This window comes from Penicillium arizonense (genome assembly GCF_001773325.1).
Source record: "Penicillium arizonense strain CBS 141311 chromosome Unknown PENARI_contig004, whole genome shotgun sequence".
NCBI lineage: Eukaryota > Fungi > Ascomycota > Eurotiomycetes > Eurotiales > Aspergillaceae > Penicillium > Penicillium arizonense.
In genome coordinates this window covers 461,063-488,212 of record NW_019173281.1, presented here as the reverse complement: position 1 = coordinate 488,212, position 27,150 = coordinate 461,063, and the positions used below count along the sequence as shown (strand labels likewise).

At 49.0% G+C, this 27,150-nt stretch overlaps 13 protein-coding genes across 13 annotated transcripts in view; 7 read left to right on the top strand and 6 right to left on the bottom strand.

The window, feature by feature from the left end:
- Positions 1-531: 531 nt before the first annotated feature.
- Positions 532-2,378, bottom strand: clxA (calnexin; the record flags this gene model as incomplete). The annotated part of the gene is made up of 4 exons (XM_022629029.1): positions 532-1,680; positions 1,732-1,862; positions 1,925-2,204; positions 2,262-2,378. The coding sequence occupies 4 exons, from the start codon at positions 2,376-2,378 to the stop codon at positions 532-534; spliced, it is 1,677 nt and encodes a 558-aa protein (XP_022490928.1).
- Positions 2,379-2,893: 515 nt separating this feature from the next.
- mde1 (methylthioribulose 1-phosphate dehydratase MDE1) lies at positions 2,894-3,741 on the top strand (the record flags this gene model as incomplete). The annotated part of the gene is made up of 3 exons (XM_022628869.1): positions 2,894-3,040; positions 3,091-3,566; positions 3,630-3,741. The coding sequence occupies 3 exons, from the start codon at positions 2,894-2,896 to the stop codon at positions 3,739-3,741; spliced, it is 735 nt and encodes a 244-aa protein (XP_022490687.1).
- Positions 3,742-4,156: 415 nt separating this feature from the next.
- Positions 4,157-6,171, top strand: PENARI_c004G12394 (sorting nexin 1; the record flags this gene model as incomplete). Its single annotated transcript, XM_022629508.1, has 6 exons — positions 4,157-4,190; positions 4,244-4,303; positions 4,370-4,854; positions 4,923-5,303; positions 5,355-5,957; positions 6,016-6,171. The coding sequence occupies 6 exons, from the start codon at positions 4,157-4,159 to the stop codon at positions 6,169-6,171; spliced, it is 1,719 nt and encodes a 572-aa protein (XP_022490991.1).
- A 236-nt stretch (positions 6,172-6,407) lies between these two features.
- Positions 6,408-6,979, bottom strand: PENARI_c004G10565 (uncharacterized protein; the record flags this gene model as incomplete). Its single annotated transcript, XM_022629404.1, has 2 exons — positions 6,408-6,524; positions 6,743-6,979. The coding sequence occupies 2 exons, from the start codon at positions 6,977-6,979 to the stop codon at positions 6,408-6,410; spliced, it is 354 nt and encodes a 117-aa protein (XP_022490816.1).
- Positions 6,980-7,296: 317 nt separating this feature from the next.
- On the top strand, positions 7,297-8,275 carry PENARI_c004G03721 (uncharacterized protein; the record flags this gene model as incomplete). The annotated part of the gene is made up of 4 exons (XM_022629046.1): positions 7,297-7,366; positions 7,436-7,577; positions 7,628-7,839; positions 7,908-8,275. The coding sequence occupies 4 exons, from the start codon at positions 7,297-7,299 to the stop codon at positions 8,273-8,275; spliced, it is 792 nt and encodes a 263-aa protein (XP_022491236.1).
- A 460-nt stretch (positions 8,276-8,735) lies between these two features.
- On the bottom strand, positions 8,736-9,272 carry PENARI_c004G01775 (mitochondrial 54S ribosomal protein bL31m; the record flags this gene model as incomplete). The annotated part of the gene is made up of 1 exon (XM_022628958.1): positions 8,736-9,272. The coding sequence occupies one exon, from the start codon at positions 9,270-9,272 to the stop codon at positions 8,736-8,738; it is 537 nt and encodes a 178-aa protein (XP_022490786.1).
- Positions 9,273-9,934: 662 nt separating this feature from the next.
- On the top strand, positions 9,935-10,540 carry PENARI_c004G11735 (flavin reductase family protein; the record flags this gene model as incomplete). Its single annotated transcript, XM_022629472.1, has 1 exon — positions 9,935-10,540. One exon carries the CDS (start codon positions 9,935-9,937, stop codon positions 10,538-10,540), a length of 606 nt encoding a protein of 201 aa, XP_022490743.1.
- A 502-nt stretch (positions 10,541-11,042) lies between these two features.
- PENARI_c004G08970 (uncharacterized protein) lies at positions 11,043-14,097 on the bottom strand (the record flags this gene model as incomplete). Its single annotated transcript, XM_022629316.1, has 2 exons — positions 11,043-12,349; positions 12,414-14,097. 2 exons carry the CDS (start codon positions 14,095-14,097, stop codon positions 11,043-11,045), a joined length of 2,991 nt encoding a protein of 996 aa, XP_022491045.1.
- Positions 14,098-16,912: 2,815 nt separating this feature from the next.
- PENARI_c004G06179 (uncharacterized protein) lies at positions 16,913-17,129 on the top strand (the record flags this gene model as incomplete). The annotated part of the gene is made up of 2 exons (XM_022629182.1): positions 16,913-17,056; positions 17,124-17,129. 2 exons carry the CDS (start codon positions 16,913-16,915, stop codon positions 17,127-17,129), a joined length of 150 nt encoding a protein of 49 aa, XP_022491016.1.
- Positions 17,130-17,362: 233 nt separating this feature from the next.
- On the bottom strand, positions 17,363-18,088 carry PENARI_c004G01713 (uncharacterized protein; the record flags this gene model as incomplete). Its single annotated transcript, XM_022628954.1, has 1 exon — positions 17,363-18,088. One exon carries the CDS (start codon positions 18,086-18,088, stop codon positions 17,363-17,365), a length of 726 nt encoding a protein of 241 aa, XP_022491090.1.
- A 2,361-nt stretch (positions 18,089-20,449) lies between these two features.
- On the top strand, positions 20,450-20,812 carry PENARI_c004G09062 (uncharacterized protein; the record flags this gene model as incomplete). Its single annotated transcript, XM_022629323.1, has 1 exon — positions 20,450-20,812. One exon carries the CDS (start codon positions 20,450-20,452, stop codon positions 20,810-20,812), a length of 363 nt encoding a protein of 120 aa, XP_022491168.1.
- Positions 20,813-26,091: 5,279 nt separating this feature from the next.
- Positions 26,092-26,505, bottom strand: PENARI_c004G08925 (uncharacterized protein; the record flags this gene model as incomplete). The annotated part of the gene is made up of 1 exon (XM_022629314.1): positions 26,092-26,505. The coding sequence occupies one exon, from the start codon at positions 26,503-26,505 to the stop codon at positions 26,092-26,094; it is 414 nt and encodes a 137-aa protein (XP_022490699.1).
- A 430-nt stretch (positions 26,506-26,935) lies between these two features.
- Positions 26,936-27,150, top strand: part of PENARI_c004G00066 (uncharacterized protein) — a gene marked incomplete at both ends in the record, with an annotated part of 839 nt that continues 624 nt past the window's right edge. Inside the window, 2 exons of the mRNA XM_022628868.1 lie at positions 26,936-26,977; positions 27,034-27,126. Of these exons, the coding sequence (XP_022490976.1) occupies positions 26,936-26,977; positions 27,034-27,126 (135 nt within the window). The remainder of the gene's footprint in view (positions 26,978-27,033; positions 27,127-27,150) is intronic.

Genomic DNA, 27,150 nt, shown 5'->3' with positions numbered 1-27,150 from the left:
TTCCGTTTCAGCACATTTTAAGCGCAGTTCACACAGGATGCTCGCTTCGACTTACCACCAAGAGACAAGATATATCCAGCTTTTATCTAACGTCTGTTTGACCAAGTGCATTGTGAAAGCAGCAAGGCACAAAACTGAGCAAGGGCCTCTACATTCCCCATTCCGATCAATCGTTCTATCTAGGACAGAGCCCCTCGATATGATCTCTATTGAAGTCCGAAATATCATCGAATAGATGAAGGTTTACCGGCTTAAAGATCAACTAGAAAGATACCATAATAGCCTATCAATTTCAAAAGGCACAAAATATCAATTGGTTCCGAAAGCTGACTAGGCGACTAGAAAAACAGAAAGATGGATAAAAGTATACAAATCGGGCCTCCATTCGATTTTCTCCATAAGCCTTCGCACTACATCGGCCAAGAGACACAAGGATCACTGCGGCTAAATGCAAATATCATTCGCTGACTGGTTTATGGAGGGACAGGGTCCTTTTCTCCGGGTTATTGGTTTCGTTTTCCATTCTCGCATTTACTCAGCAGAGGAACGGGTGGCGCGCTTGGTGGCACCGCCCTTGCCGGTGTCGGCAGAGGAGCTGGAGGCCTCTTCCTTCTTCTCCTTGGGAGCACCAGCGGCGGCCTTGCCCTTCTTCTCGGGGGCGGGGGCGGGGCTGCTAGCGCCAATGGCACCGACGATGATGAGGATCATGGTCAGGAGGAGGGCGCCAAGGCCACCGGCTACCTCAGGCAGAGCCTTAACGGCGTTGATGGGGTCCTCCTTGGCTAGCTCAACGAAGTGGTTGACCTTCTGGCGGACAAAGGTGACGGGGTCCTCCTGGAAGGTGACAGTAGTGCCATCCTCCTTAACCTCGGGCTTAGGCTTGGAAGCCTCCTCCTCGGCCTCCTCGACGGGGAACTTGACATCGAAGGTCTCCTTGCGGAGCTTCTCAGCATCCTCGACGGAGTGACCAATGTAAATGTTGTCGAACAGAATGTCGCTCTGCATGGTCCAAATCTCGAAACCAATAGCGCCCATAGGCTCAAGGTTGGACGGGGTCTTGTCCTCGAAGTAGGCGGGGTTGCTGATCTTGCGGGGGGCCCAGACGCCCTTGTAGGCAGGGTTGTCGATGAGGGGAGCCTCCCACTTGCCCTTGTAGGCGGGGTTCTTGGTCATGGGGCGAGTCCACTCGCCGCAGCCAGAAACATCAGCACACTTGGGGTTGGGAACAGTAGGGGCGAGCCAGTCTCCATCCTCCTCATCATCCCAGTCCTCGGGCTTCTCAGCCTCGGGGTCGGGAATGCTGGTGGGCTCATCCTCGAGCCAGTCGGCGGGCTGAGTGGCCTCCTCGTCGACGATCTCGAAGGGAGCTTCCTCATCCCAGTCAGCGGGCTTGGTAGCCTCGGGGTCCGCAATCTGAACCTCATCGACCCAGTCGGCGGGCTTCTTGTCCTTGGGGTCGTCAATCTCCTTCTCAGGGTTGACGGGAGGGTTGAAGTCCTCAAGGAGGCTACCGGCCTTGGCAGACTCGCCGTTGATGAGGATCTCGAAGGTCTGATCGGGCTTGACGATCAGGGTGTAGAGGGAGGTGACCTTGTTGGTGCGGGCCACGGGGGGAGTCTTGAGGTGCTTCTCCTCGTATTCGCCGGTCTTGGGGTTCTTGTGGCGGAAGATGAAGTGAACCTAGAGCTAATCAGTATGCAATTCGAAGCTCAAGAGTGTACACTGCCGTACCTTGTTGGTAGCACCGCACTTGTCGGGACCAAACATGATAACATAGGGAGTGCCGTTAGAGAACTCTTCCTGGTGGAGCTTCTTGTTCTCTTGGAGAAGCTTGAGGTACGCACCACCGCAAACCAGAGAGTCTAAAGAGGACGATTTGTTTAGCGCATGAGAACGCGAGCAATTCCAGATGCGAACGACTTACTCTGCGGCTTGACCTCGTACTGAACAACCAGGGTCTTGCCCTTGTTGTCAATCTTCTTGGGGAACTTGGCGGAGATGGCGTGGTGGGCAGCGGCGTTCTTTACGACCAGACCCTTGTCACCATCGATACCCTTGAAGACGGAGGGCTCCTCGACAGCCCATTCGCCAACGTAGGCCCAATCATCCTCCGACTTGTCGTCCTTCTTCGCGTGGGAAGGCTTCCACCGTGACTCCCAGTCGTCCGTGAACTGCTCCAGGAAAGGAGCCTTGAGGCTAGTAGGCTATAATGAATTAACACAGGTCAGCGGTGGAAAGATAGAAATGCATTGGCAACATACAGTGAAAGTAGGCTTCTGAACAGCGACGGTGGCATCAGCTTCCTCCTCCGCATGGGCATAGCCCATGAGGCTAGCGGAGGAGACCAGAGCCGAGGTGAGCGCGGTGTTAAAGCGCATAATGGCAGACTATAACAAGACAAAGAATGAAGAGTGGAGAGAAAAAGAGGAGAAGGTTTTATAGAAGCGGACAGTCAACACCGGGGGAAGGTCCAGGTGGCCTCTTCACTAAGCTACCCAATCGGGACTAGGGCGTGTACACCTGGGGTTCGACGTTGTTCTATACTTCGTAATTATACACTTTGTCTTGTTTTTATTCTGTTTCTTCGATAGTCCATAGTCTACTTAGCTAGTTATATAAATATAATTCTTTGTTTTTCTTCTCTATTTTGTTCCGAATCTATTTGTCCCCAATTACGCGCAGATCCCGACTCCCCGCCCCAATTTGTTAGTGGAACCTCATCGCAAACCTCGTCCAGACCTCCAAGCGACTCGTCCATAACAAAATAGATCGCAAGTGTTAGGTGAGCTTTCCGGTCGCCAATGGCCGCGCATTGCATCGCATTGCCTAGTTTCTCTCCCTTGCATTCCTCGGCTTTGCTAATCCGTCGCAGCCCACCAGCCACCAGCCCACTATGTGCCCTACCAACAAGGCGGTCGCGCCGGTCGACAACAACGACCACCTGGTTCAGTCCGAGGACCCCGAGCACCCTGCTAACCTCATTCCCAACCTCTGCCGCAACTTTTACAACTGGGGATGGGTTACCGGCACTGGAGGTGGTGTAAGCTTTGACCGATCCATCGCAACGGTGCCCCGCTGATTGAAAAGTAGGCTTCGATCCGTGAGGGCGATCACATCTACATTGCCCCGTCCGGGGTCCAGAAGGAATTGATCCAGCCTCACAACATTTTCGTCCTCGAATGGCCCACCCCCAAGTATCCTGCCTCGGACCGCAACTACATCCGCAAGCCCCTCAAGCTCAACCCCTCCGCCTGTACCCCACTGTTCCTCACAGCCTTCGAGCAGGGAGCTGGCTGCTGCATCCATACCCACTCGCAATGGGCGGTTCTGGTGACTCTGTTGGTGGAGCGGGAGAAGGGCCCCGACGCTTGCTTCGAGATCAACAACATTGAGCAGATCAAGGGTATTCCCCGGGGCAAAGGAAAGGGTATGCTTGGATTCTTCGATACCCTCAGCATTCCCATCATTGAAAACACCGCATTCGAGGAGGACTTGACCAGTGGCCTGGAGGCTGCGATGAACAAGTACCCGGACACATACGCTGTGCTCGTCCGGAGACATGGAATGTAAGTCATGAAAACCTATGTGTGCATGATGTCGATGGATATGCTAATACATTGTTCCTGCAGATATGTCTGGGGAGACAATGTCGCCAAGGCCAAGACTCAGTGTGAGAGTCTGGACTACCTGTTCAAGCTTGCTGTAGAAATGCACAAGCTAGGACTTCCATGGATCAAATAAATCTGCGATTGTTATGACACTTTATGCTGATGTGTGATATGAGGGGATATTGTGTATAGCCTAGCAGGAGGAAGCTCCAATAGATATGATGTGACGTATTGCAGGGGCATTCGAAACGTGGGACTGTAGGCAGAGCCGGGACTGAGTTATAGGTAAATGGAGCGCAACGCAACTAAACCTGTAGTTCGGCATTGTCAACATCAATGAATGGGAGATGTCAACAGAGGACATCGGGACACCTTGTGGGTTGAGGATCCCGTGAGTGACTAAGGGATCGCCCTCTCCACCTCCAACTACCACAGCTACCTCTCCAACTACGAGCTTTGAACTTTGAACCAGCATCGACGCCAATCTCTTGAACTCTCCTTGTCTATTCACTTATTCTTCACACGCTGCCCTCGTCTGACAGGTATCAATGGATCTCGACTCTGGAGACTCCCCGTGGGGCGGTAGGCAGTCAGATACCACAGCTCTTTGAATTGCGGGCTGATTTAGCATGCAGATGAGCCCTCGCAGTTCAAGACCACCGAAGACCCGACCAAGCCTGGCACCCAGGAAGGTGGTACGTTTCCCTCTCCGCTTCTCCAGTCTCTCCGCGACCCCTCACTAAGCGCACTCCATCCTACAGCAGCCGCACAACCCGCCGTGACAAGCAGCTCTCCCGCTGTCCGTACACCAGGACGACGTGGTCCCCGGGGAACCCGCAAGATTAGCGCACAAGCCACGAAACTCGAATCCGTTGATAATTCCGTCGATCCTCTCGGTCCGTTAGGAGAAGCGCCAGCCGAGGCTTCCCCAACACCCACAGAGGAGGCCCCCGTACCGCCCCAAAAGGAGACATTCGCTGGACGCAGTGCGCGGCCACTTTCATCCCCCTCTCAGGCCAGCGGATCATTGTTGGAGCAATCGGTCAATCTCGAAGATGACGTCGCGGGTTACCGGGGTCCCCCGCCCGTGCAGCCACCGGTGGAATCGGATGGACCGAAAAGACAGACCCAGCCTAGCATGAGCGTGGAACAAGCTGCGAAGCCAACCTTCGAGATTCACGTGGGAGACCCGCATAAAGTGGGAGATCTTACGAGCAGTCACATTGTCTACGCCGTTCGGACAAAGGTAGTTGACATATTGAGATTCGTGCTCTGCGAGAAGCTAGAAATGCTAACAACAATTTGCATGATTAGACGTCATCCAAGGCTTACCGTCAACCCGAGTTTACAGTCAGCCGTCGATACCGTGATTTCCTTTGGCTTTATAATTCCATGCACAGTAACAACCCCGGAGTGGTTGTTGCCCCTCCGCCTGAGAAGCAAGCCGTTGGCCGATTTGACACCAACTTTGTAGAGTCGCGAAGGGCTGCTTTGGAGCGCATGCTTAACAAGATTGCCGGCCATCCCATTCTTCAACATGATGGAGACCTGAAAATCTTCCTTGAGAGTGAAGCTTTCAATGTCGATGTTAAGAATAAGGAAAACCGGGAACCCGATATTGGCCAAAGCAAGGGAATGCTGAGCTCCTTTGGTATCTCCGTTGGTGGTGGAAGCAAGTTTGTGGAGCACGACGACGTAAGTGGATTGTTCCTATTATATTGACGACGCCTGCTAACGTGGGAACAGTGGTTCCATGACCGAAAGGTCTACTTGGATGCCTTGGAGAACCAACTCAAGGCATTGATGAAATCAATGGACACCGTGGTTTTGCAGCGGAAGGGTCTTGCCGAAGCCGCAGGCGACTTTTCTAGCTCACTGCATGCTCTATCTGCTGTCGAACTATCGCCTGCTCTTTCCTCCCCATTGGATGGCCTTTCAGAACTCCAATTGCGCATCCGGGAACTCTATGACCGTCAAGCGCAACAGGACGTTCTAACCCTTGGAATTACAATCGACGAATACATCCGACTAATTGGAAGCGTCAAGATGGCCTTCACTCAACGGCAAAAGGCCTTCCATACTTGGCACGCGGCCGAGTCCGATTTACAGAAGCGCAAGAACACGCAAGACAAGCTACTCCGCCAGGGCAAGACCCAGCAAGACCGCTTGAACCAGGCCAACGCCGATGTCGCAGACGCAGAGCGCAAGGTCCACCAAACACGATTACTCTTCGAGGATATGGGCCGACTCATGCGGAACGAGCTGCAAAGGTTTGAGAAGGAGAAGGTGGAGGATTTCAAGTCTGGTGTGGAGACGTTCCTTGAGAGTGCAGTCGAGGCTCAGAAAGAGGTAGGATATTCCCCATCTTTACTTGCTTATGTTCATCCAGCTCACCTGTGGCTCACAGTTGATCGAACTATGGGAAACGTTCTTACTCCGTCTTGACGCCGGCGAGGAAGGGCTTCCATATTACGTTCCTCAATCCGAGACCGAGACGGGCGACGCAGCTCCCCCGACGGAGAACGCGGAATCAGCCCCACTTCTTGCTGAGGATAACGTTTGATATCGCCTATCGATTTCTCCTACTTGGATGCTTGTGTAAAAAACCGCACCTAGTACGCCTGTTACTTCGTCTCGTCTTGTATTCCTTGTGGGACAGCTCTGTCTCTTGATGTTTGTCAAGCTATGTCCATGTTCCCTGATGATGGTCCGCAGCGAGCTTGATGGGCTTTGTGCTTTTTTCCTTTTTATGTTCGCTTCATCCGAATACCAGTGTTCGCGTATTGTTGCAAATATATTTCATTGATTGAGCTGTGTTGCTGTAACTTGGCCGACCATAGCCATGTTTAGGCCGTCTAGAGATTGGAATACGGCCAGTTTCCCTCTAGCGAGTTTCTGACCAGTTCGATCCAAACGCTACACAACATCGTTTAAATCTATTTCATGATACGAAGATATAGGAGACAATCACTTACTGGAAAAAGACGTTCTGGCCCAACCGACATGTGATATAAGCTGTTAACTTATATTAATGGTCGAGACTTGACAGCGAAGCTAATTTATATATGCACGCAATCCAGAAAAACATGACAAATTTGTTAGGCAGACTCAGCGCTATTTCTATGGAAAAGTACATGATCCTTCAATCGGATCAAGCCTGTGGTGTCGAAGGCTGCAATCTCGACGATGTAGTTTTGAACGGTCACGCTACTGCAAAGCCCTAACCCGAACTGGGCGAGGATATACACAGGACCCAAAACAGATACGATGAACCGAGCGTCCCATTGGCCGCTCCTAAGATTGACACCAGCAGCATGCTTGCCAGTGACAGGGATGCTTATTGCCTCTTGAGGCTTGTTTGGGACGGACATATCGAGTCCTCACCAAAGCGGCAATTACCACTAAGACTCCCTCCGAAGGCGGGCTTTGCTTACTTTCGGCCCCCAATTCCTAATTTAAGACGCCCGTGCTTTCGGCAGTGCTTACTCGTATAGGGGAGGCGTTGAGCCTTTGATAGGTCCAATAAGCCCAGTCCTGAATGGCATAAACCTGTTAGGAATTAACTGCTAATTCTGCCTCGCTCCCGCTGATGGAGAAAATTGCCGTGAGACATATGTTGTCGCACCAAAATCACCTAGTTTTGCCTTTGCTTTGCTGCATATAGTCCTACATTGCGAATTTGAGCAGCATGTCTTCAACCAACTATGCGGACTATTCTACCGGTACCGGGTTTATTGGCTGGTACATTGCAGCAACGCGTATGTCTCATATCATCATAATAACGTATGGAAAGATCAAAGACCTTCTTACTAAATTATATGTCGCAGCTGAGCCAATTGCCTGTACATCTAATGGTGCGTGGACTACGAGCGGCACCATCGGTGACTGTAGCGAGTCGTCTGGAGACAGAATAGCCACAGCGTGCTATGCCGGTTCAAGTGTGGTGAGAGGGTCTACCACTGAGGCATGGTGTGTGTTTTATCACAAATTATATCTGTCACCGGCTAACTGGGGCCTAGCGGTACTGGCTCAACGTGCGACTACTACAGAATCTTTAATACTGTCGGCCAAGATGGTCTGGGTGCCTTGACGAGATACGCTTGTGTGAACAACTGGGCTGCCAACAGTCTTTATCGTACGCTGCCGGCGGAATACCTGGCTACTACTACATCGACTTCTGTTACATCTGCTACAACGACTGCGACAACAAATACGACAAACTCTTCGTTCTGTATGTATCCCATGCGATCAAACCGAAGAAGGACCGTGGATACTAATACTCTACTCTTCGGAAAACAGCTACTTCCGCTTCAACCTCCACCACAGCCTCCCCAACATCCACTGGCGGCGCCGGCTCATCCGACTCCTCCAGCTCAGGCATCGGCAGCGGCGCAATCGCAGGAATTGTCGTAGGCTGTGTGGCAGGTGGTGCTATTCTCGCCTTGTTGATCGTCTTCCGCAGGAGATTAATGGGTTACTTTGGATATCACAAGACGACTGATTCCCACGAGCCCTGGTCTCCTGTCTACATGCCAACGCAGATTCAGTCGGTGTCTCAGTCAAACTCTCAATCTCAGCCGATTTCGGAGCTTTCTGGGCAGCGAAATGTTCACGAGATTGGGTCTTCGCAGGTGGGGGCTGATGCTGTTCCGGAGATGAGATCTTGATGCTTTGGATTGTTGATCGATATACCCTTTACCTTAGTTCCCTTTTTTTTTAGTTTTTTTTTTTTTTTAGACATAGTCTTGATAAGTAATCTTATAAGTAATCTCTGTCCGTGTTGTTTGTTTCCCTTGTTAGCAAGTCTTTATAATCTTCAACAAACTCCATGTTTGTCAAGATGCTGTCGAAAGAGCAGCAGCATAGATTGAATATTGCAACTTGAGCCGCACACAATGCCTTGCAGAATAGACTTCAGGTTAACGGACTAGAAATAAGATGAATTCTTGGTATACAGCAGGGTCATACCAGACAAATGTATATTGTACAAGACCAATGCAACAGGAATATAAAAAGACAAGAGAAGAAACCTAACTCCACTCAAGCAGTAAGTAAACCAGGCAAATAAAGCCCAGTCCAAACCCAAGAGGATAATCACTGACAACTCACACCCGAGCCAAAAAAACCCTATTTCTTAAAAGGCTTCTTCTCAGGCGGAGGAGCCTCATTCTGACCGAAAGAGCTAATCAAATCGAGCAAATTATCCTCCTCCTCCTGCTCAGCATCAGCCTGAGCCTTAGCAGCAGCCTCCTTCTCCTTAACTGCGGCAGCATCCTTAGGATCAACAGGCTCAGCAGGCGTGTTGACATCGTACCCGCGGCCGAAACGGGCACGGAAAGCCGCCAGACGACCGGCCTCGTCGTCTTCGACGTTCATCAGCTTGCTGCTGGATGGGTTCCACAGGAGCGAGTTGCGCGTGTCGCGTGTGGAGCGGTAGATCGGGGCCGGTGAGGTCGTGCGGTGCGTGAATGTGCTGCCATCGCTGAGTGTGATCAGTTGTGTGAAGGTGTAGGGGCGCTTAGGGCGGCGGAGGAGGGTGGCGTGTCGACATTGAGAGCAGATGAAGGTTGTTGCCGTAGGTTGGGTTGGGAGTCTTGGGAGGATGGTGGTTGTTGAGTTGGTTATTGTGGCCGCGGTGCGGCGGAGAGAGGTGTGCATTGACATTTTGGATGGGTGGTGACAATCCGGATGAAAGGACTGCACGGGGGGATTGAGCCGAAAGGGAATTGACTGGGGCGCAATGCGTTCGGGGAGGATGCGGAGGTTTGAAGTTGATGCTATCCACAGGAGAAATTATCGCGGGTTATGTAAGCGGACTGTTATTTTTCGGGATTTTCAGTTCTCGGTCAAATGACTTCATATTGTCTTTGTTTCGGGCGTCTTTGTCTGCTTTGCTGGTCTGCTAGGCATGAATTTGAAGTTCCCAACTATCTTTGATCCTGTACACCGAGACCTTGAGCGCCTCTTGAGCGCAATTTTCCGGCGGGATGAAGCTCGCATTTCCACAAGTAGCGCATGGAGCTACTCGGAGAGGCTTGGGAGGTAGGACTTCCCCAACACAACCTCAATGCTTCTATAGAAAATACTGATGTCCCCAATCAGAATCATTATGCAATAGGAACTATACAGCCCGATCCCTAGGGACGTCCCTCTCCCTACGAAGCTCTCCGCTTGTACCATGCCACCAACACCGATCACAATGCGCCAAACGACACAGCAGTAATGCCGCAGCACCTTCGACAAAGAAACCCAATACCATATCCCAACATATGAATGAAAACCAAACATCTACTTCCATCTCTATATCCGAACAAGTCCGCCTCCTCATGCGACGAGTACCCTACCCAGTCGCAATCATAACAGCAACCGACCCCTCTGGCCCGGCAGATACATCTTCTTTCCGCGGAATGACCGTTTCGTCGTTCAGTACTGTCACGCTCACACCGCACCCTGTCATCTCATTTAATGTGCGCCGGCCATCAGAGACGCTAAACGCGCTGCTTGCTTCGGGTCGGTTCCTGGTTCACTTGCTAGCGCCTGGTCCTGCGACAGCGATCCTAGCGAGAGATTTCTCCAAGGGGAATACCACGCTTGCGGCTATGTTGAGTGGACATGGGGAGTTTGAGTTTGCCGCTTTGGATGCTGGTAGTGAGGGGCATTCTCAGAGACCACTTCCCATTCTTAGGCGGAAGGGTGAGGGCGACGTTGGGTCTTCGTCACTCAATGCGGGTGTTGACTTCCCTTTCGTTTTTGAGTGTGAGCTACATCCGAATAAGATTGAGGTTCATGACCATTCGATTGTGTTGGGCACTATTGTTCGGACAATTGAGGGTTCGGAATCTGTTTCTTTGGACTTGGATGAACATTCGCCAGGCCGGCTTTGTTTGACATATGCGAACACCAAGTTTTGGAAGATGGGAAATGAGGTTTGAACTGAGACAAAGTACGGTTGTCTTGTCCTCGGAGTTGCATAGCATGTGCCTGAAAGCATGGCATTGTACATATATATTATAGGGTTGGGCATCTATTCTGTACATATTCTAATTAGACCAACGGTATCATCGATTACAATATATCTTACGCAGTATGACAGAACAACTAGAGGCAACAATGCTTTCATGATGTTGATGCGTCTACTGTTTGTCAGAGAAAAGTTTACAGAGCACTTTTGTTATTTCGGTGTTAAGCACAGAACTGCCCATCCATCCTCAATCGGACCAATCCCGCTATCTCATCGCGAGATACTTGCACTCCACCACAATGATTCAAGTATATATGAGCCATCACAGCACAGGCCAATGAGAAGAACGTCGACTCGCAACCAGACGAAAATGAAAGCACGGACGCAAACCCCAAAACCATAGAAGACGAGCACCGAAGACGGGACTTGCATTCAACGCAAGGACTCGGCAATGTAAGCCCCACGGTGGGGGTTTAATCGCGCAAAGAGTGCGGACTGCCGGTCCCACTTCCACTGCCGCCGCTACCACTACCAGTCCCACTGCCTCGACTTGCTGCTCGCTGGAAAGGACTCAGAACAGGACGGCCACCTTGGTGCAGGAAACCATTCCCTTCAGACCCCGGTCGCGGTTTGTCAGACAGCAGTTCAGACAGGTCAAGCTGGAGAGGCGGCATGCGGTTCGTGTCCAAGAAGTCAGAGCCGTATTGGCTGCTGCGAGTGGAGCGGTTGGAGAACGAACGATCTCGGTGATTGATGTCAGAGCCGAAGTACGATCCTCCATTGCCGATTGGGGAGCTTGGAAACTGTGGGAGGAATGGGATGTCCTGGGACGGGCTTGTTGGGTGCGACGAAGAATCGCGGACTGGAGAGGACGAGATCTGCAGTGGACTAGACCTTGCAGGAGGAAAGCTAAGACCCAATAGAGCTCGGGCACTGGGTGCAGTGGATGTCGATGCGTTCAATGGCATTCCGCTGGTCTCGGGGAGAGGATTGGTGCCGGGCAGGTTGCCTTCGGGTGTGAGAGGACCGGATTCAGCGAGCATTTGTTGCTGTTGCTGTTGGATGGACTGCTCAATCGCAGATGCCTGCTGCCAGAGTTGACTGGTGCGCAGCTGGAAATCCTGGACGGATTGACTGATGCTCCCGAATTGCTCGTGGAAATTGGCCTCCATCTTCGATTGATCCTGCTCCCTGGCGAATTGTTCAGCGGCGCGGCGTTCTCTCTCATTCAATCCTTGAGCATTGGCCGAGATAATACGCTCATACTGCTCATTCACCCGTGTGCGGCGGCTCTGGAGACGCTCTCGCTTCTGGACAGCCTGAGTTAGTTCCGACTCCAGTGTGGCCACCTCTTGAGCTCCAGCGGCACGAGCAGCTGTCACCTCCTCCTTGATAGCGTTGAACAATTCCAGCTCGTGCTCGAAGTCCTTCTTGTGTGCTGTCCACTCTTCCATCTCCTCCTCTGGGACATTTTCCATGTTGTCTAGTTGTGTTTCCAGGGCCGCGGTAGCTTCCTCAGTTTGTCGAATATTTCGTTCCAGCTGGAACGAACGCTGCTTTTGCCGATTCTCATCCGTTCCGCTATGGAGGCGTTGGTTGAAGTTGTCAAGTTCCTTCCGGATTTTCGAGATGATAACTTTGTGGTCGTTCTTTGTCTTCTTGAGGCGCGCGCGTTTTTCGTTTAACTTGGATTCCGCATTGACAATGGAGTTTTTGAGCGTGGTTGTGGGGGATGATGGCCGATATGGCGGTTGCGGGGGCGTCGATACCGCCGAAATAACTGTTCGATTAATGAGATACGTCAACAAGAGTAACAGAAAAAAACGCTAGATGGGCGAACTCACCTTGCTCTGTGTCAGCCGTTGCAGGCGTCTTGACACTCATGACACAGATTTCCTCGTCGGTAGTGCTTCGCACAAATGCGCAGGTGTAGGCGCAATTCGGAGCAAGCCCAGAGATCTCACCACGCCATTGAACAACATTCGGTCCTTTGGCATCCGAAACCCTGTATATCGTGGCGGTAGCCCAGAGCGCACCATTGACACAAACATAAAATGGTTCCACGTCTCCTTCCAGACGGCCTGCTTCATAGGATCCCGACACAGTTGGGTCATCGGTGAATTCACCGGCAGCATATTTGATCGAAGAGCTATCCACATCCGTGATCCATACTAGCCCATCGTCGAGAGAAGCACCCTGGAGATCTTCCTCCGTCATAGTAAGATTGCGTGCTGTTTTAGATATAGCCCGTGAATGCTCATATTCTCGCATAACCGTAACCTTTGTACTCGCAAGCGCGGCCCAAAAGGGCTGCCGACTCCTAACTTGATTGGCTTGCCTTCTGCGTTTCTTGGCTGAAGTAAATCGATCCTTGCCGTCCTTGAGTTGACCATCAGGCCCAACAAAAGAAGATGAAACACTGGCGGCAGATTCAAGAGCGGAATCGGCTTGGCCTTGGGACCCCGCAGAAGCCTCTGTATCGCCGCGTTTGCCCGCCCGTAATGGTGCAGGTGATCGATTCTTAGCCATCGATCGTCGAGCCATGGCAGTGCCTGCCTGTGCCAGAATATGTACAGCAAGAAGGCTCCGGAGCCAGCTCGGGGAAGTTTGTGTTTCGGATCGTCGGAACTCGGCGGGTAACAGGTGCGAATACTGAGAGAGAGCATCGGGACTAACAAGTTTAGTAGAAACAAGATGACCCAGGACAAAGTCCTGTATGCCTTTGCTGCGAACAAGATGAAGAAGCAGAACGATTCCGACACAGAGACCATTGACCCCGCCGTTCTTCCCGGAACCCCCGCCGCCCAAGGTGATAGCAACCTGGACATGCGCGAGGTCGATGGCAAAGTTCTGCGCCCAAGTCCACATAAAGAGGCCCCAGAGAAGTATACAGAACCCATCCATCGCAATCATCGTCCCCAGCGACGGCGTTCCAGCCGGACCCTGAAAAATATCAAAATTCGACGACAAAGAACCGGCCGCGGCGCCACTGGGAGGCATGAAAGTCAAGGAAGCGAACAAGAACTGAACCAGAGTCAAGACCATCGGTGGAAGTTGTAGCAGAAAAATCAAGATGGCGATGGTGTCGTACATGGGGCACGATTTCAGAATGGTAGAGGCGAGTTGAAGCGGATTGATTGACGCATTGGATCCGGATCGTTTTGAGGTCCCATTGCGAGAGGCATGAGCTGCCATGCCCCCGTTCTGGGGCACATCACTGTTTGCCTGATCACACACCATCTCCTCATCCTTGCTGTGTCCATTCATACCGCGCACATTGCCATCCGCCTTTGCACTATCCCCTTTACCCGCAACTGTCGGAGAGGTAACGGCCGTGTCGCTTGTAGAACGTACGGAGGATAGATCGAAGTGAGCGGACGCGCCCGGACCGGTAGCAGAGCCGTTGCCCGAGTTGCCGTTGAGTTGACTGCTTGACTTTTGCTTGGTTACTTTCTTGCTGGGACCGGCGAGGCCATTCTCCTGCCGATTGCTCTGGTTCTTCCTAGCCGCAGCAGATGAGCGTGGCATGGACGGAGCCCAAAACCCAGGTCCGAGTCAGCTTGGCGAGATGAAGCCAAGGACTGGGACCAGGAGAAAGGCGAAATCAAATCAGAGAATAAAAAAGGAAATTGATGTAAAGAGTGAGGAATATAGAAAGGTGGGAAGGAGAGAGAGTGGAAACGTGAAGGGGAGGAGGAGGAAAAGAGAATAGAAAGAAACGAGTGGTATGGTATGGTAATACGCCGTCGATCATTGTTGCCTTTTGGGTAGGCGGTATCCTTCTCCAATACCATGTATTATATTATTTACATCCTTTTTATACTGGCTTCATTTCTGTATGTCTCCTTCTTCCTTCTTCTTCTTCTTTCTTCTTTGTTCTGATAGATCATGTCGTACTCGTATGTCTTGCCTATAGGGCTTTCACCAAACTCTGCCAAGTCATGCAATGCGGATAACTACACGTCAACGTCAGCCTAGCTATGTTAGGAGGTTTCGGCTAACTCGGCCTAACGCAGTCACTCTTCGAACGGGATGCTAAGTTGCTTCATCTAGGCTGGCACAATTGTGATCACGGCCTAGGTCAACTTTCAATGCTCCGATCACTTGATCCTATTTGCTGCTGTATCAGACCGACTACTCCGTAACCAGATTGACGATCGACCGTTGCTTAGCCCGTCTACTGCGGGGTCATCCTTGCCTCCAATTGTGCATTGCGACACGAATCCCCAGAATTCAGAAGGGAGGACGCTATTGGGGAGGCATCTGCAGGCTTGAACACGCCACACCGGACAAAGAAAGTGTAGACAGAAGATCATCAAACTTGTTCTGTGTCAGAGTTGCTCACATTCCTCTTAGGATCATCACATGCTCGGCTATCTCGTGCATCCTAAAGGCTCCGCACAATATATCGGATGATCCACAGATTTTCTGCGAGTATGGGCCTGTGGATCTTCTGCAAAAAGCCATTTACGCGCTGTTTCTGCACACAAGACCCGACAGACATACTAAATACACAGATTAAAAGAAAGAATACACGATACTGTCATAGAAGCCATGATAGGTGCTCACAACCCCTCTTGCACCGGGTCTTGGCAGGGTTTTGTGGATCAGCCACAAAGTCAGTTAAGATCGCCGCAGGCTTAGTTATGGCTTAGTTATTTTTATGCATGCGGTGAGCCCTGCCCAGGGCGATCATGCCCAACTACTCCAACTGCAGGTTCAACACGGGGTACAGAGTATACTGCTAGTTTTCTCACTCCATCTTGCCCTTGAGTTTCACTATCTAATTAACTGGTTAACTTTTTTTTAGCTTGTCGATCATTTCGCTTTTCCTACTTGTTCCGGCCCCTCAGCCTATTTTGGTAAGGCGTCCGAGGTCTACGTATGGCCTGTAATCTAGGGAACGGCAACACTATCGGATAACAACGCCTACGGAGATATACTTTGAATCTTGCACGTTTTAGATATTAGCCAGTATGGAGCCTAATTAGGCTTGGAATCTGTTCCTGGGCGCTAAGTCACGTGCATGCAGTCAGGAACCTCCTTCACTTTCCCATGGGCTTCTGTTACCCTACTTAACTCAAACCCAGATCCCCAAGAGCTTTTTCTCTTCGGCATGAATACATACAAAGGACGGTATACCCTGTCCGCCTAGGAGCTTCTGTCCCGGACAGAGTACGTGGTCGCAATGATGTTTGGTCGAGAAGCGCCTTCTCCTTCTCCATCGTACCTCATTTTGAGCGCATCGAAGCCCATCAATGACAGTGCATTTCGTCGATTTTCAACACTTCTAGCCATTAAGATACTTCAGCGTTTCAAATCACGCGATGGGAGCGTCCTTATGCTGACAGATAAAATATGTGTCAAGTACGGGAGCCGCATCAATTTATCAGAAGCGTCAACCATGCGGTTCATAGCAGAAAATACAGATATACCGGTGCCCAAGATTTTTTGTTCATTCATTCATTCAGGTCGAACGTACATCGTCATGGAAAGGATTAAAGGAGATATAATTGGCAATGGCTGGGTGAGAAGGAGTGAGGAATCGAAGGCGAAACTGCTTGGTCAATTGAAAGAGACCATCACCAAAATGCGAGAGCTTCAGCCACCAGAAAATATTGGTGTTGCCTCTGTCGATGGTGGAACTCTGTTTGACTGTCGTGATTTGGGCCCGACCTTGCGCTTCGGCCCATTTGATACAACCCAGGACTTCCATCGATATTTACGCAGGGGTATGGAATTTGATTCAAGCCTCGATCTTGATGTTCAGGACTTCATAAACCAACAAAGCAACAACAAATGGCCTTTGAAATTCACTCATGGCGATTTAAGCAGCCTCAACATTATTGTTCGCGGTGACACTCTTGTTGGCCTTATTGATTGGGAAACGGCTGGTTGGTATCCATCATATTGGGAATACACAACCGCCTGCAAGTCAACCCACAAAACTCTTTTGGGGCCAATGAGATTGATAATTTCTACACCCGATGCCTGGAGAGTTGGCGATGGACCAGTTCCGCCAGACTCACTTTTGAGCCCCTGCAAAGGGAACTCATAAAACCCCTCAATACCTTAGGCAATGGCCTCTTTCTCCATTAACAAGTTGTAAGTTGCAGCCTTCTTCATATCAAAGTTGCCTTGCCCATCAAAACGATGCTGGTCTTTCTTCCGTTGGCAATACGCCATGCTTCATCTCTTACCCTACTCCAATCAAGAACGCTCGTGCCTAAGGCTCTCTCCTCGGCCAGCACTTCAAGAGCCTCCTTCACCCACGAAATACAATTCCACCCTGGTTGACTTGACCACCTCGGATAGGCGTAGCGCGTAGTATTTCGACTAGGCGATGACTATTTGCTACCTTGCCAACCATAATACGGACAAGAAGCATGCCATCGGCGGAAAGTGGACAAGGACTCTCTTCGAATTGCCATTCGGAGCCTCCTATCTTGATGCGCTCTTTGGCGTGGTATCGAACAACCGTCTTGCCGTTTGTCTCAAATTTGGGCCCTACTATCAAGCCCCAATGGTAGCTAACCCGGATATGATGTGAGTAGTTCTAGTTTCTACGCACGACTAGAAGAGGCCGTATTTAGTATAGGGGGCAAGGTCAAAAGCATCCGTGAATTTAACCGTAAAGTGTTCCCGGGAAAAAAGTCAGGTTCGCTGGTAGTAGTGGAAGCTACCCACTTCTAGGCGCGCGAGGATGCCATCAATAAGGACAGGAATATATCACGACACAAATGGAGCTAAACTATTTCGGGTGTATTTTACTATCCCACTTTCCTCGACACGATCAAAGAAAGCTTTTGAACAAAAACTGCATCCCAGCTTGTTGATCCTGCCCCTGACCTCGTTTCTTGACATCCTCACGACTCTTAAGCAACTTCCTCGTCACCTCTCCCCAAGCTACTGACTCGACTGCCTGTCCGTCGGGACTCTCCAAGGTCTTCACATCGGCAAGTTGCCTCCTTTCCTTCCGAATCTCATCCACAATCACCATCTCGATATCTCCCACGTTAGCGTGCAGCAGAAGAGCAGCAAGAGGATTTTCCTCAGCTGCACATATCATCCCCGGCGAGGTCGAGTCAAAAATCACTAAGTCGGCCAGCTTTCCTACAGCTATACTGCCAATTTGATCTTCCATGTTCACAGCTTTGGCGCCCTGGATAGTTCCCAGGTTAAAGACCTCTTCTAGCTTGACCTGCACGCTAGGATGTTGTCCTGCCTGTAATGCTTTTATGTTATCGGTGGCTCGCGAATGCTGCAATCCAATTCGAAGCTGTGTTAGGAGATCGCCGGAGTTGTTCGCGTGACAGTCGACGCCAATTGAGGCGTTGCATTTAACGTCAGGACGGAAAGCAACGATCCCGCCTAGGCCCATCTGGAGCTCTGTGTCCGGAGTAGTGGAGAAGAATGCTCCATGCTTGACGAGTGTTTGGGCATCCGATTCAGCGATCCCATTCACGTGGGAAAAAAGAATATTCTTATCGAGAAGACCGTACTCAGAGAGCAGGTTCATCGAATCTATTATGTCAGACTAATTCTCGTTCTTAAAAGAAACACAGGAGGATGCAACATAGTGTAGTTATGAGTTGCACACCTAGCGAACGGCATTTCTCCCAAAGGTCAACAACCACCTGTTTTGGTTGCTCAAAATGATCAAAGCCCAGACAGAGGTAAACACAGCCATTTCCGAAGGGGGCAGAATTGGCCAGTGACTCAAGCGTTTTATACCACCAATCTGGAAGAAGCGTCTCGTCATATTCAACTTCAAGAGACCAGCTTTTCATCCGCCAGATCGGGGCGCAACAGGAAAACGTGCGGAGTCCGGATGAGGCCGTGGCCCGGACAGCTTCATGTACCGGATGGTGTGAGAACTTTTCTTCGGTTGAATGTTGAACGCGATTTGAAGAAACTCACCATGTTCGGGGGAGTAAGTCATATGTGCGTGGTCAGCATCATCTCAAAACCCATAGGCAAGCTAGGTCTCGTTATCGGAGGCGGCGGGGCGTGTCGAGTAGCCATTTACGCTTGCCACCCAGCTGATCTCTATTTATACGATAGCAACTACCTTAACGACAGACGGCATTGTCGTGAATAAGAAGTAAAAGTACAACTAGAAGGGAGACGACTTCTTTAGAGTAGTCTCCTTAATATAGCAGACTGTTCATTAAAATCCATAGCCAGGCTGACCAAAGATCTTATTATTTGCTCTTTAAGTGTATGAAAGTTGGAGCTTTTATACTTCTAAGGATAAGTGTGGAGCATGAGACGCATTACTTGGTGGACCTCGATATTCTGCCCTGCACTATTCTGAGCTGAAAATATGACTTGACCAGATTCTTTACCGGATAGAATCCCCGAAAAACGTAAGAGTAAGTGCTATGCTATATTACTATGCACTTGCTAGAAAAGTGGTGTACAATCCGTCAAAAGGTACGATTGTACTTTCGTAGGGGTTAAAACCCAAGAGGTAAGACCTACAGACCAAGCATATCCTCTAGTAAAGAAAAGCACGTATATATGACGATTCATGTCGGCTGTCATGAATAGAATCTAGAAGGGTCCGAGGTGCGACTCCACCAAGCCCGAGTCAATGTGGAGGAGCCGCATGTCTCCGCTCAAAGAGAACATAGTGGGGCGTTCACTGGTAATGTGTTGTTAGCCATATAGCACGGGGAGCGCTCTAGAGCTCAAAATTGCAAGATATGTTTCGCAACGCCATGAACTGATCCTCCTACTCGAACAATTATGGTGGCGACTACAAGCCTGGAATGTGATGCCTGGACATTTCATCCGCCTATCACTCGTGGCCAAACATAAGGCCAGCAAGCAACTAGGTTCAACTGAACACGAGGATCTCTCTTAAAACCAATTTCCAGGACGTTAAGGTTTGTTTGGGTTGCTGCACCGGGTCTGTAGTGGATCCAGGAATTGATGCCATAGCCGCTTGCAGCTTTTGACCCCAAGCCAAGAAATAGTTTCGACTCGGCAACCTCGCTTTTGCAGGCCTAGATACCTTCGAGGAGCCGGCGGGGGAATTAATCACCTGTTAGTAGATCTTACCTCTTGTCACATAAAACCTTGTTATGTTGCTTGTCGCCTATCAATCGGCTATATGATTTTCAGTTGTTTACTAGAATTAGAAGGCGCTCAAAGGAATACTTCAACCCATTGTAAATATGCAGCTTGATTAGTACTAGCCATCTACTAAAATGAGCCATGATAGTCTGACACTCGTGTTCCGGCAAGGATCACAATCGGCAGGAGCCAAGAGTACGTCCGATCTATAGCACCTAATGGGATCCTTAGCATGCAGGTAGTCTGTGGAGAAATCTAGACTTGGGACGCCTATTTCCGTCATAAAATAGCGTGCTTCGGTTCATCCCGATCATGAAAAGAGATCAAAAACAAGATAAAAACAATAATGATGGTGATGCGGTCGATTTCGGGATTGATGACCAGATCTAGTATGCCGACCGCACTGGGATATCCTAATCCACGTTTCCTTTCTAGAACCCCTCCAGTAAATTTGCAAAACCGACCGTTGAACATCAATTGAGCTTCGTATTCTTGCTCATGACTCCTATCAACTGCCAAATGCGGCAGGTATTGAGAATCCATAGCTAGGTTTCCCTTGGTAATGCTGCTGCTTTATTTATCACCGGAAAAGATCAATCCGCAAGATCAATCTGCAAATGGAGTAATTCTCGCAGACTTGAATTCTGAATGACAAGCTCTATTGACCACCGGATCGTTGACAAAAGTATTTAATGCCCCTCGATGCTTCGCCTATCCGAACCGTTTCAATATCTATACTCATCCTCCACGCGATCTCTCAGACGTCAACCTCTAGCAAGACCCGAGATAAACATACAAAATGAAGATTCCAGGACTTGCTGTATTTGTTCTCTCCTACCTCTCTACTACGGCCCTCGCCGATGCCAACAAAGTCACCATCCAACTTGCGAACGACCAGTCCGGCGCAAATGCCAATGTTGCTGTCCCCGCCGATGGCCACAAGCGTTCCATCAAGTCCCTCTGGGGCCATACAGCCGTCGCAAAAGGTGGCGATGTGTATGCGTCCAGCGCACAGCTCGTCGCGTTCCAACAGGACACCGTGTGTGAGATCTTGGGCGATAATCTTCACGCTGAATTGAATGCCCGACAAACTTGGGTGTCGCTGGCGGGCGGTAAAGTGATCAACCTGGACCATGCATACGTGGTTTGCGATGATGTCTAAGCTTAGTTTACCGGGACATGATGAATTGGCTAGTTTTTGTTGATTGTTCTACGCTCTCCGGGGCCGTGGACCAGTGGCAACGATATATCTGAATTCTCACGACGTTTTGGTTGTCAATATAATGTTTTAGTAAAAACAAGAAATATAATAATTCGCTTCATACGTTAGTACTTGACATACACAAGTAGATGTCCTTACTGGCGCGGGTTCAATTCTGATTTCTGCCCATGGGATTGGTTCACCCTCCGATACCGATGGCAATTGATTACTCACAGAATGTGGCATTCAATCTTTATACCGGAATTGAGTTTCATTTCATCTGTAAGGGAACCGGGACTAGAAAAGCCTGTTGTCTTAGACAGGGTGTCTACTCCTTGTTATTAAATCAATTTCCGGTCTCTAGACGACGTCGTTCCTTCACAACCTCTCACAGACTTTCATTCGTCCATCGGAACGAACGAAATTTCTATTTTTGATAAAGACATTTGTTAGACTATATATTGGCTTTGATTGTCATTGTCTTTTGTACTGCATGTCATATTTCTCTCGGCGACCTCGAGTATATAAAGTGGACGCGCTCTCGAATTAAATCGTCAAGACACAAAATAACGACCAAATTTGACTCAGCACAATGGCACAAGATTTTACTTCATGGGAAGAAAAGGGAAGAACCCTCCAGAACTAGATTGAAGACGGCCTAAATCAGAATGTCCCTACACCAAGTCTACCCTTAGTCTGACATGTCATGTCATAGTAACCAGCAAGTCTTCCTCGTCAAACAGAAACAGGAATTTTTTAAAATGGCATTTCGTAATGCTCTCAAGAGTAATCAGCCAAGCCGACTCCACCTTTAAACACACCGAGATTGCAAAGCGCCTTATTTGCGACGAAACAGTTCAGCGTGAGGGTTGAAAACAATTCCTTCGCGAAAGCACGAATAAGAGTGGGATTTTTGGCAGTCATCACGTCATTACCTTGCACCGGCTCTACAGAGGTCGCAGATTTGGGTTTTCACGCAGACTAGCACAATAGCCTTGATGTAAAGGCTAAAAGGGCTGTTGTAACTGAATATCAGGTGTAGGCACGTTGCATGAATTGCTAATCTGGCTTCAGGGCTTGGTGCGTTTCTCGGTCAATGGCGCCCGTGCGGTTTTGTCCTCCCCGGTCTCGCCTCCAGCCATCGTCCTCTTGTCTCGTTCGGATATCAAAATATCATTTTTGTTTGGCGACTGGGCGCGAAACACGAGCCAGCTTCCTGCTATAACAGCAAGGACGCTCAGAATAGCTTTGTTACGGGTACTAAAAGCATTTCGCCCACGTGTAAGTCTCATATACAGACCTCTTTTACCACCTCAGTTTGAGTGTGGTTTGCAAGCTACCAGATGACATACCGAGCCGGTGTCGCACCCCCGTTGCTGATGGAAGCAGGCATCTGAATGAGCGGAGCTTCGGCAGATATTTAAAAATTGAAATCGAGAAACTGGCTATCAGAGCCACAAGATAGTGAGTAGAAAAATATATGAATATGATGAGTTTTGTCGGACGGTCGCCAGAGGAGTCAGTATGCAACGGGCCGCCACATATCCGTGGATGACCTCATTCTGACTATGCACGCGCTGTGCTTATTGACGCCACGCTAGTTGACTGATCCGTCGGAAGAATGTTTGCCTCTCCAATTACCATACAGTAATACTTTCCTCTGGACAGTCTCAAGTCTGTTGTCGTGGCTGAGACTAACGAACAGGACACTCTTCGAGGTGTTAAGCATGTGTATAAGTCCCGAGGCCTTCCTTGCCCACCTAACACACAGCATACTTGGTATCCATCTTCGCGTAAATATTGGTCTCATCTTAGGTGTGGATCGTTTTGGAGCTTGTGCTGATTAGAGATATTGGGATTTCCTGGGAGGAAATAACACAAATCGGAAAAAAAATGTGATTTATTTATTCTTGTGATTGATTGTTTTAATAAGGAGCATCATCATAGTTGTGTGGTAGACAAAAGAAAAATATGTGATGTGAGATCGTGACATTAGGCTTAGCAAAACACTCCCCCAACGCCATAACCAACTAGATTAAATGTAGACTCAAAAGGGTCCGAAGATTCATCGTGTTAGTGTGATCATCCAATTGCGATCAGTCTTACAGTAGCTTTTATCGATTCCTCATAAACCCTTCGATAGACGATGACTATAAGCTAGCCTGTAGAGACTTGCAGGAGATCTCTGATAACATTTCAGAATAACAGCATTGAAGACAGCACTTGGCTATACGAGGCTATGACCGGTTAGGTGCTGTTGAATAATCGTACCGCGCCGAAGAAGGTCATGAATTGCTACAACCATCGCGAAATTAGAGACGATGAAATCATCGTTAAGAAGAGTAAACGTACCTTCTGGAGGAGGCGCAGCGGGCTCCCCCACGGGGACTTTGGAGTATTTTATAGACTCTGGCGGAATAGGAATCTTTCTCAAGACTGAGTGTAAATTCATGACATCAGTGGGGAGAACTGCTTTACATTGTGAGAATTAAGGTCTGCATGAACCAAATCCGCCGTCTTCTCGATATGCTGCAACTGGCTCTGCAAGTCCGCCGTTTGTGATGAAATTGAGAAAAGTGGTAGGCGATATTTCGAGAAGAATTGCTTCCAGCTGTACCACTTTATCGACGTTGATAGAACGGTGTAGTTATTTTTCGATAGCCATGATATAAACTCCATATGTGTGTAGGCCAGAAATAAGCCACGGTTAAAGCATTGAGGATTTTGTCTCGAGGCGTTCATCAGTCGACCATCTGACTCGGCTCGATAGGAGTAATCGACAAGAATTTTCTGGAGCTTACTTCTATCAAGTCGATTAACTCGTAGATTGTTTGCGATGGTTTGGACAGTCTTTCCTATGTCTGTTAAAAATTCAACTGCCGTGATATCCTCATGAGACATGATGAATGGTTTTGAAAACTCGCACAGGAAGGGTTTCTGGGGGGTGATTGGGATATCTGAATGGAAAGGAATTACTTCTTTTAAAGATTTGATCAGAGCGACACGGATGAGTCTTTATAGGCGAACCGATAAAGTAAATTGATAGGGCACATGACCGGTTAGAACAAATTATTGGAACCAGGGAAATCAGGCGATCATAGAAAATAGACAGCATTCTCAACCGTGGTACGGTTTGGCCACCGAAAAGCCCGGCGTGCTGGAATCTGACGAGAAGGGTTAATAGGAGGATCATGTTGTTATCTCTCAACGACACAAATTTCTAATACTGGCTTCCGGCAACATTTCAACCTGTTATTGCATGGAAATACCATGCATGTATGCCAAATAGTGATCTTTCAGGTCCATAATATCACTTCATAGAAGCGCTGAGGGAATCTATAGGAGTTCTGGCTCGCAATAAGCCATCATCCTTTATTTGCTAGCGCTCAAGACATCTCTTTCAAGTCAAGCACAAATTGCACATAAGATTCGACTGGACTATATGGCCTCGTATGATTAATATGTGCGAAATTATTTCCCGAGAAGAGGAATCACCCTTGGATAAACTTAAACGACTTCTTCGGCTAGGCCCCCGCGCGAGCGATCCACGGCGCAAGGGACGAAATAAAGCCATGACTATCTTGCTTTTAGCTGAAGACCCATTGTCAACCTTTTTCTAGATTGGGAAAAATAGATGAGTTTCCAAGTGTACGAGACTGATAAACTTATATTGTCGGCCCTTGTTTGCTAGACATGTTTGCTAGACATGCTTGCTAGCCCTAGTTAGCTATGAGCTATAAAGCTCAGCCCCCTAGTAGAATCCATTATCATCCTTCTTCTTTATTCCATTCTGGACCCCTAAATCTGCTAGACCAGCCGCTTATGGGTATTCCAAGCAGGATGTTGCGCGATCATCATAGCGTGTTACTCAGCAGCAGGCTTCACCTAGGGTGCTACTATGGGTGCAAGCGAACCTGCCTCCATCATTGCTTGCAATTCAGCTTACAGGACATGTCAAGCGGCCTGTGCGACCTTTGTATTGGCACCGATACCCTGAGGCCTGAGGTGATCACGCAACTCCGTCTATGCTAAGACGATTTGAATTTGAACTACGTCTAAAAATTGGTTTGTTGCATTGGCCTTGCGCCTTACTCTGCTAAGGACTAGTACGTTTTCAATACCCCAGGATCCATTAAGTTGTGACATGATAAAGCTCTTCACTCCCTGCTCTAGGAAAAAGACGGCCCCATATACCGGTTCAGGTGGTTTCAGAAACCTTTGCATGGAACTCTTAACGCGATCAAAAGCTGCCGAGCAACTAAGCTCGTCTGCCTTTTGTTCTTGTTCCTTTGTAGGTTCGAACTGCCTCTGATACAATGATGCGAATGACAAAAGCGGTCGACTTATGGCGGTTTCTCGGCTTGTAGACAAGCTACCTCCCTTCTATCACGAGCCATTAGATAAATGTTAGTGGCAATTGAATGCCTCTCATGAAAGATCACCTTACCACATGCTTGCAATTACTGCTTGCATTGTGGCCACATGAAACACAAGTCGGTTGAATATTGTAAACTTTTGGGCCATCATTGCACTGGCACCACATATACATATAGTGCATGATTCTAACCTGTTGTTTTCACGGAGCTCTCAACATGTCTGTATATGTTCTTGGGACGGAATCGCGATTTCAACATCACGACACGGCGAAGTTGAGTAAGTTTTATGGAATGAGGGAGTCTTGGAATATTTGAAGAGCCTCATGGTTGGGCATAACATCATGTAGCGGTGGTTTGTTTGGGCGGAAGGACGTCCACGTCAGAGAGATCATGCATGCAGGAGTTTTCGGTTTTTACGCCCGCTCAAGCTGGGCTCGAAAAGCTGAAGCATGGCCTCTTCTCTCATAAATTCGCCATCTGGGCCATTTGTGATATAGCCACTGTACCGTTGATCGCGGTGAAATCTGGAAATTTGGAACGTGGCAGTGCCTAGTTGAGATCAGCCTGCTCGCCTGAGGCTAATACGTTTTTCACAGAGAGACTCATCGATATACAGCTAATGATAGGACTGAAAATTGGATAGGTTGCGTAGCTAAGCGTTCGTTCCCTCGCTTTCCGTCGGGCGATCTTCTGACCATCTGGCAGCCACGCGCATAGATCAATCAGACCTGCGTTCTTTGTGCTGTTCCTCGCATACTGACTAATCCAATCTTTAAAAGAACAGTACAGGTAATGTATTGCCTTAAGCCGTAGATCCATGGGCTATAAGCCCATGCCCCTCAGTAGATAATTCATCATCCTTCTTCATTCCCTCTCTTTTGGCTTGTCAAAGAGTACAGGCTCTTTGTCCAACGGATAAGCCAACAAGACACTAACTGGCACCCAGGTGTACTTTTGTGGTGCACACTTGAAGAATCCAAACTTAATAGCCTGTTCCAAGCTTACAGGCTGCTTCAACTTCCATAACTTGAGAATTTCATATCCGTAGTTGGAGTTTTTCATGCCCGCGTTGAAATCCGCATTTCCGATACCGCCGTCCTCTGCGACTTGCCCGGGCACTTTACCCCGGGATATATAGGCGACATGCTCAATTCGTCTGATAGGTGTTGTAGTGTAAAACCAGATTCGGCTCACGTCTGATGGTAGGGGGTAACTGCGAAATTCATGGTTCTTTGTACCAGAGACGATGTTGCTCATGTGTTCGGGCTTGATGCTCATGAAGACGTCTCTACATGATTTTTCCATTTTTATCACTTGCGCAGGATGTTTGATGAGGTTTTCAAGAAGGAGAAATGAAGAGCGAAGCTGAATTCCCGAAGGTAAAATTTCACCGATGGATGAGCGGTGAAAGCAATGATCTAATCTTACGATGATCCCCCACCTGTCTCCAATATCTCCTTATCCCACTTACAACTGAGCGAGCCGGCTGGACCATACAGTGTGCAGCAGTGAGTATAAAGATATAAAATTTACCAAGGGTCGTCAGCCCTAAATTGTATTAACTCTCGATATTTCCGTGGTAAATTAATCATCCACTGACCCGCAATTCCAGGTTCTGGACATTGAGGTAACCTAGATCTGAATCGACTCGGAAATTTTCACGCAAAGTCCCCCGAGTGCCAAAGTAGCTTAACGGTTGTTTCCAAGGATGCCACAGCTCGAGCCCAAGTTTCTCTCACGAGGGCCTTTGGTAAGCAAAGCTATACCAACATCAGCGTCAACTGCGCTTATCTCCCCGAACTTCAGGATTCCAAAGAAGCCCGATGGAAACGCTTAGTCAAAACAAATTACATCGACCCCAATGGAGTACAGCGAGACTGGGAGTCAGCTGAACGCCAGGTAAAAACATATCATTGACACACC